This window comes from Halichoerus grypus, chromosome 6 (genome assembly GCF_964656455.1).
Source record: "Halichoerus grypus chromosome 6, mHalGry1.hap1.1, whole genome shotgun sequence".
NCBI classification, from domain to species: domain Eukaryota; kingdom Metazoa; phylum Chordata; class Mammalia; order Carnivora; family Phocidae; genus Halichoerus; species Halichoerus grypus.
In genome coordinates, this window is record NC_135717.1 from 62,206,403 (window position 1) to 62,226,650 (window position 20,248).

The 20,248-nt window shown below is 37.4% G+C and overlaps 1 protein-coding gene across 13 annotated transcripts in view; it reads right to left on the reverse strand.

Moving 5' to 3' along the window:
- LOC118555525 (ankyrin repeat domain-containing protein 26-like) overlaps nt 1–20,248 on the reverse strand; it is a 511,611-nt gene that overhangs the window by 8,094 nt on the left and 483,269 nt on the right. For 12 of the 13 annotated variants that reach the window (XM_078075224.1, XM_078075225.1, XM_078075231.1 and 9 more), the window contains 3 exons: nt 9,537–9,827; nt 8,456–8,670; nt 6,786–7,014 (listed from right to left, as the gene is read on the reverse strand). In XM_078075224.1, coding sequence (XP_077931350.1) covers nt 6,786–7,014; nt 8,456–8,670; nt 9,537–9,827 — 735 coding nt within the window. Of the gene's footprint in view, nt 1–6,785; nt 7,015–8,455; nt 8,671–9,536; nt 9,828–20,248 lie in introns of those variants that run through there. The other variant, XM_078075233.1, reaches the window with a different exon arrangement.

Sequence of the window (20,248 nt, forward strand, 5' to 3'; positions counted from 1 at the left end):
CAATACCATAAAAGCCATCGATGAAAAGCCCATGGCGAATATCATTCTCAATGGGGACAAACTGCGAGCTTTTCCCCTAAGGTCAGGAACACGGCAGGGATGTCCAATCTCACCATTGTTGTCCAACATAGTACTAGAAGTCCTAGCCTCAGCAATCAGGCAATGAAAAGAAATAAAAGCCATCGGAATCAGCAAAGAAGAAGTCAAACTCTCACTCTTCGCAGGAGACGTAATACTCTATGTGGAAAACCCAAAAGACTCCACCCCAAAACTGGTAGAACTCATACAGGAATTCAGCAAAGTGGTAGGATATAAAATCAATGCACGGAAATCAGTTGCATTTCCATACACTAACAATGAGACAGAAGAAAGAGAAATTAAGGAGTCGAACCCATTTACAATTGCACCAAAAACCGTAAGATACCTAGGAATAAACCTAACCAAAGAGACAAAGGATCTGTACTCTGAAAACTATAGAACACTCATGAGAGAAACTGAGGAAGACACAAAGAAATGGAAAAACATTCCATGTTCATGGATTGGAAGAACAAATTTGTTAAAATGTCTATGCTACCGCTACCCAGAGCAATCTGTGCATTCAATGCAATCTCTATCAAAATACCATCAACTTGTTTCACAGAGCTGAACAAATCATCCTAAAATTTGTACAGAACCAGAAAAGACCCCAAATAGCCAAAGGAATGTTGAAAAAGAAATCCAAAGCCGGTGGCATCACAATTCCGGACCTCAAGCTCCATGACAAAGCAGTAATCATCAAGAGCGTATGGTACTGGCACAAAAACAGACACATCGGCCAATGAAACACAACAGAGAACCCAGAAATGGACCCTCAACTCTATGGTCAACTAATCTTCGACAAAGTAGGAAAGAACAGCCAATAGAAAAAAGACAGTCTCTTCAAGAAATGGTGTTGGGAAAATTGGACAGCCACATGCGGAAGAACGACACTGGACCATTTTCTTACACCATACACAAAAATAGACTCAAAATGGATATAAGACCTAAATGTGAGACAGGAACCCATCAAAATCCTAGAGGAGAACACAGGCAGCAACTTCTGTGACCTGGGCCGCAGCAACTTCTTGGTAGACGTGTCTCCAAAGGCAAGGGAAAGAAAGACTTTATCAAGATAAAAAGCTTTTGCACAGCAAAGGAAGCAGTCGACAAAACCAAAATATGACTCACAGAATGGGAGAAGATATTTGCAAATGACATATCAGATAAAGGGCTAGTATGCAAAATCTATATAGAAAGAACTTATCAAACTCAACACCCAAAGAACAAATAATCCAATCAAGAAACGGGTGGAAGACGTGAACAGACATTTCTCCAAAGAAGACATTCAAATGGTCAACAGACACATGGAAAAATGCCCAACATCACTTGGCATCAGGGAAATAAATACAAATCAAAACCACAATGAGATATCACCTCACACCTGTTGGAATGGCTAAAATGAACAAGTCAGGAAACAACAGATGTTGGCGGGGATGCAGACAATGGGGAACCCTCTTACACTGCTGGTGGGAATGCAAGCTGGTACAGCCACTCTGGAAAACAGTATGGAGGTTCCTCAAAAAGTTGAAAATAGAGTTACCCAACGACCCAGCAGTTGCACAACAAGGATTTACCCCAAAGATACAAATGTAGTGATCCGAAGGGGCAACTGTATCCCAATGTTTACAGCAATTCTATTTATTTGAGAATGAGACCTAGAGAGAGAGAGAGTGCATGAGTGGGGGGAAGGGCCGAGGGAGAGGGAGTAGGAGACTCCCACTGAGCAGAGAGCCTGAAGCGGGGCTCTCTCCCAGAACCCTGGAATCATACCTGAGCTGAAGACAGACACTTAACTGACTGAACCACCAAGGCACCCCTCAGTACCCTACTTTAGACCCCATTTTGGGCATTAAATGAAAGGATACCTTTTATAAGAAAGGTCTAAGTAAGAACATTCTAGGTGGGAATACTTGTAATATACAGTTGATCCTTGACCAACCTGTGTTTGAACGGTACAGGTCTACTCTACTTACACATGGACTTTTTTTGATACTGCATTGGAGTGTCTTTTCTCTTATGTTTTTCTCAATAACCTTTTTGCTCTAGCTTATTTTATTGTGAGAATATAGTATATAATACCTGTAATGTACAAAACACGTGTTAATGGATTATTTAATGTTATGGGTAAGGCTTCCAGAAGAAAGAGAAATTAAGTCGAACTAGGCTATTAGTAGTTTAGTTTTTTAGATTCCATGCATAAGTGAAATCATATGGTATTTGCCTTTCTCTGAGTTATTTCACTTAGCGAAATACTGGGTCTACCAATGTTGTCACAAATGGCAAGGTCCCATTCTTTTTTATAGCTGAGTAATATTTCATTATATACATATAACACATCTTCTTTATCCATTCGTCTATTGATGGACACTGAGGTTGCTTCCATACTCTCGTTATTGTAAATAATGTTTCAAAAAACACAGGGGTGCATATAACTTTTCGAATTAGTGTTTTCATTTTCTTTCGGTAAATACTCAGTAGTGGAATTACTGAATTGTATCGTATTTCTATTTTTAATTTTTTGAGGAACCATAACACTTTTTGACAGTAACATTATATTCAGGATTTATAAAACGAATAATCTGACAACATTACTAGACAGGCCTTGTAAAATTAATAACTCAATACCACTTGATGGGAGAAACTTTTATTGAAGCAATTTTATAATACCATTAACAAATACTATGTAAAATATAAACCACTTTTTCATATGACGTGACTTAAGGATCTACCAATGTAATGTTATTATCTTTTCCCCAAAAGCTCTTTTCCTAAATATTTACTTCTGTGACCTTTGTTTATTTCAAGGTAAGAATTGTGCTTAGTAGAAATAGCTTGAAGTCCATTAATAAATAGAACACATCTGCAATTTTATTTATACTTTTCCATTTATCAAAAATATAGGCGGGTAAGAAAATTATACACAGAAAAACAATGTATAATATTAGCAAATTTTAATTTGAAGAATTATTAACTAGAGGGATTTTCTCATAACTGTTAGTTTTCAAACTATGCCCATTGAAATCTAACGTTCCACTGGGGACACAGCCAGATTGAGGGACAAGGAAGTCTACAGGTGTAGTCTCATCTCTCCTTTAGCTAAACAGCTCTACCTGTCTCTGTTTTATATAGCACAGTTTAATGCAAAAAAAAAAAAAAAATTAAATTCTATTCTTTGGAAAAAAAAATTTTCCAAAGGTATAAAAGTCACTAATTTCATCAAAGTCCCTAATTTTACATAAGAGACCAAAAGGCCCCAGAGAGATTGTAGTTTGCCTGATGTCAAAAAAACCACCTAGCTGCAAGCCAGGAATGTGGTTTAGGTCTTACTGAGCCTAGTTTTATGCCAGTTACTTCCTCATATTCAGGAACAACACATGCATTTTTAACTATAACTCAGAGAATATGAATACATAAAACTTTGTCGTGTGGCTCAATAATGTTCAGGCATTAGGCACAAAATAGCTTTCTAACTAAATTATAAATTTTAAAGTCATGAACAAAAAGAAAGGAACAGAAGTTATCTTAACTCCTATTAGTAACAGTCAACATACGCAATTTATAAGCACAAATTTTTTTAACCAAAGGACAAGGAACTTGAAGGAGAAAATCTTTAGTTGAACCAAAGAACCTGAAACTGAGGAAATTCTTCCTTGAAAGAATTAGTCATTTCCTTCAAATAAAACTTAGTTTATCCAAATCAATCAACAAATGAGTTACCTATGTTGTGGGTTATTTATAGCAAAATTTAAAACACAAAACAGATTTCTCTTTACCATTTAGCATGCTCTGCCCAACCTCTCATCATTAGTTGGTATGTACAAAAGACATGATTAACTTAAATTATAATTTAAATCAAGTCAGAAAATTATAGGTAAACCTTCATTTCCATGTGAGGACTTTTCTCTACCTTCCTCACGACAGGAAGGGAGATTTACCTAAAGGGTGAATTTGGGAGAAGGCACTAACCAATACATACATGGTTCCAAATCTCTTCTTTAAAAAGATGTGCCTGCCATAGTAGCATGAATTCAAGTCTGCTCTCATCTTTGTGGGATGGGCATCAAACATTTGTTCCTTCCATTACAACTGTGTGTGGAAGTGCCTAATTTGGGATAAAGTACTGGGAAGCTCGCTGTGGCTACCTACCTAAACCATATCCTCCTATTTGTTAGTATGTATTAGTAATAAAGTTACTAAGCTTATCTCCATCTGCCTGACTCCTGTGTTCTCAACTCAGAAAAAGAAGAGCAATGTCATCTGCCACCTACTCCACCACAGTCCCAACAAGAAAAATGACCAGACAACACTTAGAAATGTTTTCTTCTTCCTTGACTTTATAACTAACATTCATTGTTCAAAGCAACATACTTTAAAAAGGGAAAAAGATGAAAAGAACAATTTCAGAAACAAACATAGAAAGTCAGCCAAAATGAGGAGACAGAGGAGTATGTTCCAAATGAATGAACAATGCAACACTTCAGAAAAATAACTAAATGAAACAGAGATAAGTAGTCTACCTGATAAAGAGTTCAAAGTAATGGTCATAAAGATGCTCAGCAAACTTGGGAGGAGAATGGATGGATTCAGTGAGAACTTCAACAAAGAGAACATACAAAGAAGAACCAATCAGAGCTAAAGAATACAATAACTGAAATGAAAAATACACCAGAGGGAATCAACAGCAGATTGAAAGCTGCAGAACAGACCAGTGATTTCCAAGACAGGGTAGTAGAAATCCTCCAGGCCAAAAAGAAAAAAAGAATTTTAAAAATGAGGATAGGTTAAGGGACCTCCTAGGATCGAGCCCCACATTAGGGCCCCTGCTCAGGGAGCCTGTTTCTCCCTTTCCCTCTGACCCTCCCCTCCCACTTGTGTTCTCTCTCGCTTGCTCTGCTCTCTCTCTCTCTCTCATAAATAAATTAAAATTAAAATAAAAAGGAGGGGTGCCTGGGTCGCTCAGTCATTAAGCATCTGCCTTCGACTCAGGTCATGATCCCAGGGTCCTGGGATTGAGCCCCACATCGGGCTCCCTGCTCAGCAGGAAGCCTTCTTCTCTCTCTCCCACTTACCCTGCTTGTGTTCTCTCTCTGTCTCTGTCAAATAAATAAATAAAATCCTAAAATAAAAAAAAAAGGAAATCCATAACTAGAAGTAAAAAAAATCATGAAAGAAAGTTTTATTGGGGGGCACCTGGGTGGCTCAATCGGTTAAGCATCTGCCTTCGGCTCAGGTCATGATCCCGGGCCCTGGGATCGAGCCCCGCACAGGCTCCCTGCTCCGTGGGAAGCCTGCTTCTTCCACCCTTCCCCTGCTCTCTCTCTCAAATAAATAATTTTTTTTTTTTGAAGAAAGTTTTATCGGTAAAAGCAAACATACACTAAAGGTAATAGATTAATCACTTTTATAAAGCCAGTATGAAGGTTAAAAGACAAAAGTAGTAATATCAGTTATATCTACAGTAATTAGTTAAGGGATACACAAAATAAAAAGATGTAAACTAAGGCATCAAATAAATAAAACAAAGTGGGGTGTAAAAAGGTAGTGTTTTTAAAATGTGTTTGAACTTAAGTAACCATCAACTTAAAATAGACTGCTATATACATAGGATGTTATATATAAACTTCATAGTGATCACAAACCAAAAATCTAAAGGCATCCAAGCATAACACTAAAGAAAGTCCTCAAATTAGAAGGGAAGAGAGCAAGACAATGAAGATGCCGAATGAAAGAACAAGATTGAGGCCTCATTTACCACGAGCCTATGCTACTTTTGTCTACATTAATAAGACCATGAATATACCATCAAAACCATAAACCTATGTGCATTCATTGAAATGGATGTTTTAATAACAATGATACACAGGCTCAGGTCATGATCTCAGGGTTGTGAGACTGAGCCCTACATCAGGCTCTGCACTGAGCATGGAGCCTGCTTACCCTCGGCTCCTCACCCCCTGTACTCCCTCTCTGAAAAAAAAAAAAAACAAATATTTGCTTGATTTAGCTATTTAGAAAATGCTCTACAACTGCTCAAGACATTTTGTAAAACGTGAAATAGAAGTGTTATAAGTAAAAAAAAAAAATGCTATAAATAAGAAAGCAATTAAAAATGTACTCTCATTTAAGAAAATAGGTCATGAGACTGGGCCCTATGTAGGGTTCCACGCTCAGTGGGGAGTCTGTTTGAAAGTCTCATGCTCTCTCTCCCTCTTGTGCACTCTCTCTCTCTAAAATAATAAAATCTTTAGGGGCGCCTGGGTGGCTCAATCATTAAGCGTCTGCCTTTGGCTCAGGTCGTGATCCCAGGGTCCTGGGATCAAGCCCCGCTTTGGGCTCCCTGCTTGGAGGGAAGCCTGCTTCTCCCTCTCCCACTGCCCCTGCTTGTGTTCCCTCTCTCACTGTGTCTCTGTCAAATAAATAAATAAAATCTTTAAAAATAAAATAAAATAAATAAAATCTTTAAAAAATAGTAAAATATGTCAGTTTAGTTATACTTACTAAATAAAGTTAATAATAGGTATCTCTTGAAAGTAAGAGCTCCAAGAACTAAAAAAAAAATCATAAAATTTCTGCCTCATTTCTTTATTAGCACATATAATTATGACTTTTACTTAGTGTGTGTTAGTTAAACAACTCAGAATTTCACCGAATTAAAAACAAAAATTATATCAGAAATCTGAAACCCAAGGAAAAAAAAGATAACTAACCTTGGTCAAGAAAGTCTCAATGCCATTCTTTGTAGGCCATGAGCTTGAGGTAGGAATCACTAGGCTTTCTCTTGGAGCAACATATCTATTGAACAGTGAACTATTATTCATATTTCTAACAGAAGGCAATTCTAGGACAGGGCTCATAGTAATAGGATTAATCAAAAACTTTTTTTGCTGTTTCTCCACCAGAAGTTTGGTACTGGTCTCTGCCAGCTTCTCATTAGTCCTGTTAAGATTACAAAACACAATGCTTAGTATTTCATTTCTCCCCAGATCATTCCTAAATGACTTGCATTTTTTTTTTAAAGTTTCCATAATAGTAAACAGAATGTGCCATTAAACGGTGTTTTAACACTGAAAATGTGACAGAGCAGACCTACAACATATAATGATAGGTTTAAAATTGTTCTAAAGAAGTACATATATTTCTAGAGATTCCTAACTAACAAGTAATTCAAATTAAGGAGGGAGAGAAATGGCTATTAGTGATGCACATGGCTTAACAGGTAATACCTGCTGCCTTCTGGAATGGCTGTACTTACAAGATTCTTGAGGACGCCATTACACATACTTATATTTAGTAAACCAGGATGCCATTACATATACTTCTATTTAGTAAACCAGTTTAGAGATATAAAAATATAAAACCATCCCGGGGGGCTGGGTGCTCAGTCAGTTAAACATCTGCCTTCGGCTCAGGTCATGACCCCAGAGTCCTGGAATCGAGCCCCTGCTTTTCCCTCAACCTCTGCCTGCCGCTCCCCCTGCTTGATCTCACTCGCTTGCTCTCTGTCAAATAAATACATAAAATCTTTAAAATAAAAATAAAAATAAACCATCCGTCAAAGACATTTTCAAGCATTGGCTTTCACCACTCTTGTACATTCCGCTCATTACCTGAGAGAAATTGAGCATTTGGCACTGAGGAATAATTTAGACCAACAATTGCTAGATGGCAGAGTTGTGATCAGAAAGAAAGAAAACAGCTCCAGAGCCAATTAGGTTATAACACAGTTACCAGGGTACTGGAGGTGGAATCTACCCTTTCTGTCTTTCACCCAGCCCCTCCTCATGTCCACCATGGTGCTATTTTTAGCCACTTTGGGAATTATACTGCCTTTCGCCCCAGGTGAATCTTTTTGTATTTCACATGTATACCTTTATGTAAGGTAGAAAAACTACAAAGAACACTTTGTTTTAAAGCACCCTCTATTTGGTAATAACAACAAAAATCACAATCAAAAAAGTAAATTTACCAAGCTGCCAGGATGTGCAGTTTGGGTTAAAGATGGACTCTTCCAAAAATAAACTAATATTAATAAACTCATTTCTATATAGGGCAATTCTGACAAACAATTTTATAATAACATGCTGTCTAAATTATAAAGCTTCTAACCATTAGCTTAAAGACTAGGAGATCAGATTAACTGAAAATATTAAGCGGAAACAAATAAAATCACGTAAAACCAAAAGAAGGAGGAGAGATGCAAACTGTCTTGGACTAACATTTCAAAGGTAAGTTCTTTTACAAACATCATTTCCCAAAATTAAACTATCTAGTTGGCTTTCACTTTCTACTCATCTCACGAACCTGGCTCCATAAAAATTATGCTTTAGAGGCAAATTAACAAGCTAAATCTATTATCTATGATTCTGTTTTAACTTACTTGTTCAGTTCATTTTCCAATGATACTCGAACTTTTAATTCTTCTAGGTACAGATGCTTGTATTTTTCAAATTCTTTTTCATAAAAATCTTGAAAACTTTTCATTCTGGATAGTTCAAGTTCCAGGTCTTTAATTCTGATTTCCATATGATTTCTTATTAAAGTATTATTAGTTTCTCTTATCTGTCCTAAGCTTTCTTGAGATGCTAGTTGTGTCTAAAGCAAATTAAAAGCATACTTTTAAAATAAGTTTTAATCTGGATAATTATAGTATATTTCTTTCCTTTAGTTTTGAGTCAATGATTCAGAGAGCAATTGTAAATGTGAAAAAAAAGCTGAAGTGGAAAATATTTATCATCAATGTCAACTGAATTAAATCTGAATGATAAAGTTCAATCATTCTTATATTAGAACTCATGCAATCTGATAATTCAGAGAATAACAGAATCATTTAAAACTTTTAAAAAGTGAACAATACAACTTAAGAATAATCCAAGTACAGGGGGTGCCTGGCTGGCTTAGTTGGTTGAGGGCCCGACTCTTGGTTTCTGCTCAATCGTGATCTCAGGGTCCTGAGATAAAGCCCTGTGTCGTACTCAGCATGGAGTCTGCCTGGGATTCTCTCTCTCCCTCTGTGCATCCCCTCACCCGTGCTTTCTAAATAAATAAATAAATATCTTAAAAAAAAATAATCCAAGTACGGTACAATTTTTTTTTTTTTTTTTTTAAGTAGGCTCCATGCTGGGCTTGATTTCACGAGCCTGAGCTGCTCAACCAACTGAGCCACCCAGGCACCCCATGGTTAAAATTTTTAAAACACCATCTTTTCTTTTCCTGTCAATAGTCTTGTTTTATACCAACTGATCTTAAAAAATAAAATGATTCTCTACTGTGAATCATTCTGAAAAATCAACTTAGTGAGAATAATGATGAAAACTGAAATTTTTAAAGAGAAGGAACAAATGCTTCTAGAAATTTACCAAATTGCTATAAAGGAAGTAGAGGAAAACTATACAATGCATATAACCAAAATGTAACTTGCAGTGAAATGATTAAAGCATACTACAGATCAATAAATTAACCTCGAAAAACAGATTGGCTTCTTTTAATTTTTCTGTTATGTCCAATCTTGTCCTTTCTTCAAGCTCCCATTTATATTGTTCTGTTTTACTGTATTCTACCATACTGAATTCTACTTGACTTCTGAGGTTTACTACTTGTTGTTCCAACTTCTTTTTATCCTTCTCTAGTTTTTCATATTTCTTCTGCATTTCCTTCATAGATGTTAACTCCTGGGTAAGAAGCTGGTTGTTTGCATCCAGGTATAGACATTTTGAAGATGCAGTTTCCAGTTTTGCTGTAAGATCATCAACCTGCATGAATAAAATAATACAGTTTGGAAGTAGAGTGAAAATAGTCTAATGCAAAACTATGACCAAACTTTTTTTTAAAGATTTTATTTTTAAGTCTCTACACCCAACACGGGGCTCGAACTCACAACGCCCAAGATCAAGAGTCACACGCTCTACTGACAGAGCCAGCCAGGTGCTCAAATTTTAAAATAAATTCATTTTCAACAAAATGTTATCTATATTGTAAGTAGAGTCTTGGAATGTGGAACCTCAAATAACTCAGAAAATCAAGAACAAAATTAAAACCACTAGTAGTTACTAAAAGAGATCTCTGCTATCGTTCTCTTTGCCTCACATTTACACTTTTATTTTTCTATGATTGTTTCAGATCTTTCCTCCATAAAATAACTGTAAGTCATCTCTTAGTAGAAAGTCTCTTAACCCTTCCCTCATCTTAACACTCCATAATTTTTAAAAAGATTTTATTTATTTATTTGAGAGGGAGAGAGAGCAGGAGAGCAAGAGTGCAAGAGCAGGGGGCGGGAAAAGCAGACTCCCCACTGAGCAGGGAGCCCAGCGTGGGGCTCAATCCCAGCATGCCAGGATCACGACCCGAGCCAAAGGCAGACACTTAACTGACTGTGCCACCCAGGTGCCCTGGTACTCCATAATTTTTAAAGAAGTTTTAGGAATATCGTAATGAATTATGTAGGTCTGAGCAAATAAATGCTTACCAAAATAAGACTTTGAAAATAAAAATCTAATTAATGAATCTATAAAGACTGATTTTAATGCCATAAGCCTTTTTCTGAATTACAAATGTTTTACGCTAATTTGAATTGCATTCTGAGAAGAAATGATTTGCAAGGTTGAGAAATCACATCTCTCAGTAAAAAAATTTAGTGAGATGATCCATACATTTTGGACCAAAACAAAACAAAAAACCTTAATTCAACAGTATTATAATCCTTTGTTAACGTCCCACAAAATAAGACAAAAACAACCAAAAAACTTGCTGGAGTTTCAGTGATGCTGAATTGGGAAGAACTTCTTTCCTTTAGATATGATTGGTAAGACAAGGTGAATGGATGTGGTGGTTTTATAAATTCTTTGACACTTCTCCCATGACAATCCCCCCCCCCCCAATATGTGCTGGCCTTAGTAACTGGTTTCTAGTGAATAGAATATGGCAGAACTGCTGTGTGATATTTAAGGCTAGGTTACAAAATGTGAGATAGCCTCCATCTGACTTTTTCTACGGAAGCTCACCCTTAGAATCCAGCTGTTGTGGGAAAGCCCAGGCCACCTAGTGAGTCCTCATGCAGATACTGCAGCTGAGACTGCCCCAGCGAACATCCTAGTCAAAAGGCAGCCTCAACAGCTAAACATGTGTATGAACAAGAATAAGGTTTTAGATGATTCTAGTTCCCAGCTTCCAGTCATCCCAGGTGATGCCAAATGAAGAAGAAATGAGTTGGCCTTACTCAGCCTTGTCTAAAGATGTGTGAACAAGATAAATGCTGTTTTGAGCCACTAGGTTTTGAGATGGTTTAGTATGCAGCAATAAATAACTGGCACAGATACTGATATTAAAAATGGGGTGCTGCCATTAAAAACAAAACAAACTAAAAATAAACCTCCTTTGAACCAGGAGGTAGGTGGAACCTGAAAGGATGTAGAGAAGAGTAAGAATGAAAACCAAAAGGGCTTCCAAGAGACTGTTAGTGGAAACCTGATGGCCCTTGAAGAGGCTTACAGCAAAGGTTTCTAGACAAGTGAAGAAAAGGACACTAGAGGGAAAGAAACTCATGCCACAAACCACTTGAAAGGAAACTGATAGGGGAGATAAGCTAAAGAAAGACTATTCAATATGAAGGAACCGGGATTTACTGGGTTCAAATTATCTGTTTCTCATTTACAGCCTCTCCACATGCTGAATTGTCAAATAATGCTAAAATAAATGGCTTCTGGGTTAAGAGCAAATCGAGGAAAACATGGTCTATGGATGAAGCCAAGACTATGAAACCCTTTCTTAAGACCTTGGAAGGATTTAAGGCGTGCCTCCAATTTCTTTAAGGATCTTAAGAGTATAAGAATTTTAAAGGCATTGTCAAAATAAGGTTCACAGGAAACCTGAGGTGAAAAGCTTATCTCAAAAAGACCCAGAAAATGGCTTTTCTAATGGCATGAACTCCAATAATATTCACAGAAAACTCAAAAAGTGAACAGAATTATAGGGGCACCTGGATGGCTCAGTCGGTTAAGCAGCTGTCTTCAGTTCAGGTCATGGTCCCAGGGTCCTGGGATTGAGTCCTGCATCGGGCTCCCTGCTTGGCAGGGAGCCCGCTTCTCCCTCTCCCTCTGCCTGCCTCTCTGCCTACTTGTGCTCTCTATCTCTCTGTCAAATAAATAAAATCTTCAAAAAAAAAAAAAGTGAAGAGAATTAGAGAAGCAAAAACACTGTTTGCGAGCTTGGACTAAAAGAGACCAAGATAGTACAAGCTGAAAATAGGCCTTTGGGTCTTAGAAGTCCCACAGGGAGGAAGCAGGCTGAAAAAACAGCTAAAAACACAGGTCATTCCTTATGAAAAGGACAGAACCAAGAGCTCAAAGAGTAAAGCAAAGAGCCATGGAGAAGTATTCCCATGGTTAGGACTAAGTCCTAGGTAAAGAACTGACAGCATGCTCCAGGCTGTATTTCAAAACTGCTATGGACTAGCGTGCTTCCCATCTTCTTTCTGAATGGGAGAGTCCTTAGCAGGTTACCAGCATCCTGCATTTTGAGTGGTAGAGAACTGTCACTTTAATTCTCAAGTCTTCATATTGAGAGGGCTTGAACTCAAGGGACTATACTTCAGACACCTTATCCCCACTGCACCTGATTAAAATGGTAAGATCTTGGATTCAAGCCTGAACCTAATGCCATGATAATTGAGATTTGTGGGAGGAGGTGAGTGTATTTTTCATGTTGGAGGAATACAAAAATATGCTGGTTTTTAAATGTGTCCATAGGTTTTTAAATATTCATTCTATTAAAAATAAATAAATAAAAAGACCGTGGGCCAATCTTAGTGACTTATCTCCTAACAAACAGAATATGGTGAATGTGATGCTGTGTGTATTCCAAGGCTAGGTTACAAAGGTAATAGGGCTTCTGCCTTGCTCTCTATCTCAGGCTGCTTACTTGGAATTTCACCCTCCAACTTGTGAGGAAGCTCAGGCCACAAAGAGAGTCTAGGTGTTTCAGCTGCCTGCCTTAGCTATAGTCCTAGTCAACAGCCAGCATCAACAACACCAGAAGTGATTGAACAAACCTTCAAACACTTCCATCCCCAAACCTTTCAGCTGCCCCACCTGAAGCTAGGGGAACAGAAACAAGCTGTCCTGGCCACACTTTTCCTAACAGATTTGTGAACAAAATAAATGTTATTTATTTAAGCCACTAAACTTTGGGGAGTTTGTTAAGAAAAAAACAAAAAAAGATAAACAGATAAATGGGTGATAAAAAGAGTTAATAAGATACATAACTTATATAGTAGAAATTGGTCTCCATTAAAGTGGGAAGTGATAAATGTCAAGATTAATTTATTAATGACAAACAGTGCTAATGAGAAGCAGCACATAACTAGAAGCAAGATCTAAGTAGTTTTTCTCTCCATTTCCCCCCATTTAGGATGACATTACCTATGCATTTTTTATATATGACCTTTACCCTATGTTGCAGTATGTTCCTTCTAAACCTACTTTGTTGAGGGTTTTTATCATGAATGGACGTTGTATTTCATCAAATGCTTTTTCTGCATCTATTGAAACGATCAGATGATTCTTCTCCTTTCTTTTATTAATGTGGTGTATCACATTGATTGATTTGCAGATACTGAACCACCCCCACAACCCAGGAATAAATCCCATTTGATCATGGTGATGGTTTTTTTAATGTATTGTTGGATTCAGTTTGCTAGTATTTTGTTGAGGATTTTTGCATCTAGGTTCACCAGAGATACTGGCCTGTAGTTCTCTTTGTGGTGTCTTTATCTGGTTTTGGTATCAGGGTAATACTGGCCGCATAAAATGAATTTGGAAGTTTTCCTTCCTCTTCTGTTTTTTTGGAACAGTTTGAGAAGAATAGGTACTGAGTCTTCCTTTAAATGCTTGGTAGAATTGGCCTCTGAAGCCATCTGGTCCTGGACTTGGGTTTGTTCAGAATTCTTTGATTACTGATTCAATTTCTTTGCTGGTTATCAGTCTGTTCAAATTTTCTATTTCCTCCTGTTTCAGTTTTGGTAATTTATATGTTTCTAGGAATTTATCCATTTCTTCTAGATTGTCTATTTGTTGGCATATACTTTTTCATAATATTCTCTCATAACAGTTTGCGTTTCTGTGGTGTTGTTATTTCTCCTCTCTCATTTGTGATTTTATTTATTTGGGTCCTTTCTCTTTTCTTTCTGTAACTCTGGCTAGAGCCTTGTCAGTTTTATTAATTTTTCCAAAGAACCAGCAACTGGTTTCATTGATCTCTTCTAGTTTTATCTTTTTTAAGTTTCTATACTATTTATTTCTGCTCTATTTTTTTAAAGGATTTGTTTGAGAGAGAGAGAGAGTGGGGAAAGGGGCAAATGGAGAAGGAGTGAGGGAATCCTCAAGTAGACTCCCCACTGAGCATGGAGCCTGAAGCAGTGCTCAATCCCAGGACCTTGAGATCATGACCTGAGCTGAAATCAAGAGTTAGCTGCTTAACCGAGCCACCTTGGTGTCCCTATTTCTGCTCTAATTTTTACTATTTCCTTCCTTCTGCTGACTCTAGGCTTCATTTATTATTCTTTTTCTAGCTTCTTTAGGTGTAAGGTAGTTTGAGATTTTTCTTGCTTCTCGAGCTAGGCCTGTATTGCTATATACTTCCCTCTTAGGACCACTTTTGCTGTATCTCAAAAGTTCTGGCGAATGTGTTTCATTTTCGTTTGTTTCCATGTATTTTTAAATTTCTTCTTTTATTTCCTGGTTGGTCCATTCATTGTTTAGTAGAATGTTACTTAACCAACATGTATTTGTGGTCTTTCAGATTGTTTCTTGTGGCTGACTTCTAGTTTTATATTATTGTGGTCAGAAAAGGTGCATGGTATGACTTCAATCTTTTTTGTATTTATTAAGGCCTGTTTTGTGGCCTAATATGTGATATATTCTAGAGAATGTTTCAGAATGTGTATTCTGCTGTTTAAGGGTGGAATATTTTGAATATATCTCTTTAGTCCATCTAATCCAGTGTGTCATATAAAGACATTGTTTCCTTGTTGACTTTCTGTTAGTTGATCTGTCCATTGATGTAAGTAGGGTGTTAAAGTTCCCAACTATTGATTATTTCTATTCCTTCCTAAAATATCCAAACTGTACATTGTGTTCATGGATACTTTTACTATTAGGAATAAAAGCAACTTATTCCATTAAAAAAAACTATATATATATACATATACATATATACATATATATACACTGCCTCTCAGGGACATGATCTGAGAAGAGCGAGTAATCTCCCCACTGTATGCCCCAGGCACTGTTCAGATCACTGTTTCCATTATATATTATATATAATATATATATATATATATATATATATATATATATAAAATAAAGTACCATAGTATTATTGTATTATTATCAATTAGTTCTTTTATGTTTGTCATTAATTGTTTTATGTATTTGGGTGATCCCATGTTGGGTGCATAAATATTTACACTTGATCTTCTTCCTGTCATATTGTCCTCTTTATTATGATATAGTGCCCTTGTCGTTTGTTACAGTCTTTGTTTTAAACTCTATTTTGTCCAATATAAGTTATTGCTATTCTGGCTTTCTTTTGATGTCCATTTGCATGATACATGTTTCTCCATCCCCTCACTTTCAATCTGCAGGTATCCTTATGTCAAAAATGAGTCTCTTGTAGGCAGCATATACATCCTATGTCTTTTGATTGGAGCATTTAGCCCATTTATATCCGAAGTAATTATTGATAGATATCTATAGATAGATAGATACATATCTATCAATATGTAGGTGGTTGTTTATCAACCTCCTTATCAATAAGGAGGTGGTTGTTTCTGGAGATTTTTGTCTGATCCTTTTTTGTGTCTTTGATGCTTTGCTGATTTTCTTTAGTGATATATTTGGATTCTTTCTCTTTGCATGTTTATTAGTGGTTTTGTTTTTGGTTTTCTTTTCTTTTTAGAGAAAACACGAGCGGGGCAGGGAGAGGGAAAGTGAATCTTAAGCAGATGCCATGCCCAGCACGGAGCCCAACGCAGGGGTCAATCTCACAACCCTGAGATCATGACTTGAGCTGAAATCAAGAGTCAGATGCTTAACCAACTAAGCCACCCAGGCACCCCTATTGGTGGTTTTTGATATATAATTTGTATATAACCTCTTCTGCATATAGCAGTCTATATTAAGTTGCTGGTCATTTAAGTTTGAACCAATTCTTTTCTCTTCTTCTCCCCATGCTTTAGATAAGGTATATTTTATATCCTTTGTTTCTGAGTTCCTTAAATTATTTTTTACATAAATGTTGATTTTTGATACTTTTGTGTTTCTTGCCTTTATACTGTCCCTTTTGGTCTCTGTTTTCCACTCAAAGAGTCCCCTTTAATGTTTCTTGCAGGGCTAGTTTAGTGGTCACAAACTCCTTTAATTTTTGTCTGGGAAACTCTCTCTCTCCTTCTATTCTGAGTAATAGGCTTGCTGGAAAGAGTATTCTTGGTTACAGATTTTTCCCATTCACCATGTTGAATATATCATGCCACTCCCTTCTGGCTTGCAAAGTTTCTGTTGAAAATATTCCTGATAGCCTTAAGGGGTTTCCCCTGGAAGTTACTGACTTGTTTTCTTGCTTTTAAGATGTTTTCTTTATCAGTATATTTTGCAAATTTAATTATAATGTATCTTGGTGTTGGCCTGCTTTTGTTGATTTTGATGGGAGTTTTCTGTGCCTCCTAGAGCTTGATGTCTGTTGCTTTCCCCAGATTAGGGAAGTTTTCTGTTATTATTCCCTGAAATAAATTTTCTTACCCCTTTTCTCTCTCTTCTACTGGGACTCCTACACTACAAATGTTATTACTTTTGATGGAGTCACTGAGTTCCCAAGGTCTTGTCTCATTTTGCACAATTCTTCTTTCTCTCCCTTCTTCAGCTTTATTGCTTTCAATTACTTTGTCTTCTAGCTCATTAATTCGTTCTTCTGCTTCTTCCAGCCTGCTGTTCATTGCATCAGGTATATTTCCAATCTCATTTATTGCACTCTTCATCTCTGATTCTTTTTTTTAAATTCTTTTATCTCTGTTGTAAGGGTCTCACTGATGTCTCTCATTCATTTCTCAAGTCCAGTGAGTATCCTTATGATCACTGCTCTAAATCCTCCATCAGGCATGATATTTATATCGGTCTCACTTAAATCTCTGGCCCCATGGCCTATCCTGTTCTTCCATTTGAGATAAATTCCTCTGTTTTCTCATTTTGTCTACGTCTCTACCAGCTTCTCTGTGTTAGAAAAGCCAGTTATGTCACCTGCTCCTGAAAGTAATGGACTTATGAAAAAGACGTCATGTAGTGCCCAGGGTCTGGCACTTAGGGTGGTGTCCGCAGTGTGTCCTGCATGCACTCTGCTGTTGTGTTCTGGCTGCTCTATCCTTTAGGCCAGTCATCTGCAGAGGCTCTCCCCACCTGCTGTGGGCAGTGTTTGGTACCTGGCTGGAATGTAGCAACTTTTAAATTAGGTGTGCTCTGGTGTGCTTGTGAAATGAGACCTGTCACCACCTCCACTAGAACTGAGGCCCTCCTGAATCTGTTCAGGAGATGTGGTGTGGGCAGGGGTCTTCTGGGGGCGGGGTGGGGGGGAAGGCCTGCTGTGCTGGAACTGAGGCAAGAATGATTGATCAGGGCAGTTCCACTGGAGTGCAAGGGGACGGTTTGGTGTAAGCAAATGAGGTAGCCAGTGTCAGAGCTGCGCCACTTCCCACAGGAGGCTCTGTGTTGGTGCTGAGGGGCAGTGGAGGGAAATGGCACCAGCTGGTTCCTTTGTTCCTAGAGAAGTATCTCCGTGAACACTGCCTCTCAGGGACATTCTCTGAGAAGAGCAAGTAATCTCCCCACTGTATGCCCCAGGTACTCTTCAGATCACTGTTTCCATGCTGTATGCTCCCGGGTTATTTACCTGCCTTCTCTCCAAGAGCAGCACAGTGCCCTACAGGCTCTATCCCAGCTAAGCCTGATGACCTTTAGAACTCCAGGCTTTAAGCCCCCCTAGGTGTAAGAACTCATGAAATTCAGCCCCTCTCATCTTCCAAGCCAGTGGGTATGAGGAAACGTTCTCTTTGTGCATTTCCATGTACGCCTCTCCTGCCCTTCTCTATGACCATAAATCCCTCCCCTCTATAGCAGCCAGGATCTGTTTCTCTCCTAAACCATATCTCTGTACTTCTACCTTCTTCAATGTGTCCTCTTCCCTCTCTTTAGTTGTGGAGTTTGTTCTGTCAGTCTTCAGGTATTAGGTGAACCTAGGCTCCTCTTACTCTGCTACCATTTTCCTTTCTCTTAAGACATTTTTCTAAGATACGCTTCAATTACAAATTATTACAACTAGGCAGGAATGCCTCTATAGATTTTCCCCTCAAGTTAGGGGAGAAGAAAGACCGGCAAGCAGAAAGACAATATGATTTGAAGTATAACAGCTGGAAAACTAGGAATTGTTTAATAACCAAAATTGGACCTTTTACCTGATCTCCATTAACTGAAATTCTAAAAGAAATAGCCAGCTTTGAGTAGTTTTTAATCAATCTAATACTCAATCTTCATTCTCCTTTCCTCAGTGAGGAAATAAAGAGAACATTATGGAATCATTTTTAATCTTTTCAGTAGCAAACCAAATGTACTGTCCATTGGCACTATTTAAATTAAATATAGGTGGCGCCTGGGTGGCTCAGTCCTTAAGCATCTGCCTTCGGCTCAGGTCATGATCCCAGGGTCCTGGGATGGAGCCCACATTAGGCTCCCTGCTCCACGGGAAGCCTGCTTCTCCCTCTCCCACTCCCCCTGCTTGTGTTCCCTCTCTTGCTGTGTCTCTCTCTGTCAAATAAATAAAATCGTAAAAAATATAATTAATTAAATATAATTTCTCCTTTATCTTACTCCAAGCTTGTTTATGTGGGGAGGTAAGTAAGACCATCTCATCTTTATGTTGTATCACAATGCTTTCCCATATCATACAAACTGGCTTTGAAAATTTATGGCATTCAAATTGCTAACCTACTATTTGTCTCTGATAACTCAATTAAATACTACCTGACATTTTACAGCTGTATTCTTGAAATAATGTAATGAAATATTTATTCCATTAATTATTTATGGAGCTATTAAAGAACATATTTTTCTATTTCAAGTAAAAGAAGATGGATACAGACAACTGCATTTTCTGAGAATGTAGGATCTGTGCCAAGAACAGGATCAGCACCTGTGTTATACAGAAGAACCAGGTCAAAATAGTATCTAATTGTGAATTACAAGATGATGGATTACCAAGATTTCAAAACAGGAAAGCTGACAGCCCAGAGTTCATCTTTTCCTTCCTGGATGGTGGAATTTATGGATGAGTCTATGCTTTATAATAAGTTAATAAAACATCATGAAGTAACTAATAGACAGCAGATCCTATGACCAAGATTTGATGGAAACGGATGTGGGAGGCACTGAGTGAGAAACTAAACATATGAATGGAGAAAAGAAACAGGACTCTTATCTTTTTGAGTCTAACTTCTCATCATATCATGGAGTCAGCAAGGCATAAGGTGGTAAAAGCCTCCTTCAAGAAGCCAAAAATTTCTACAGGAGTAAAGTTAAGTTCTACTACACTTTTATTAGTACATAAGTGAGTGGTAAATTTGCAAGACGACTAGGGAAGAATTCTCATAAAATCTGATTGGGCAGTGACATAAGGATAGACATATAGATAAATGTATTAGAATTGACAATCTAAAAATAAACTGTCACATTATGGTGAATTGATTTTCAACAAGGGTGTCAATTAAATGGAATAAGAATAGTCTTTTTAACAAATGGTAGTGGGACAAAGTAATAAAGTTAGACCTCTACCTCATAGCATATACACAAAATTAACTCCACATATAAGAGCTAAAATCATAAAACTCTTAGAAAAAAACATATCATTTGTGACTGGATTTGGCAATGGTTTCTTAAGACACCAAAAGAAAAAACAGATTAAGTATATTTCATCAAAATCAAAAACTTCTTTGCTTCAAATGTCACCATCAAGAAAGTGAAAAGGCAAGCTACTGAATAAGAGAAAATATTTGAAAAAGCCTATATCTGATAAGGGATTTGTATTTAGGATATACATAAATAACTCTTACAATAATGAAAAGACAATCCAATAAAGA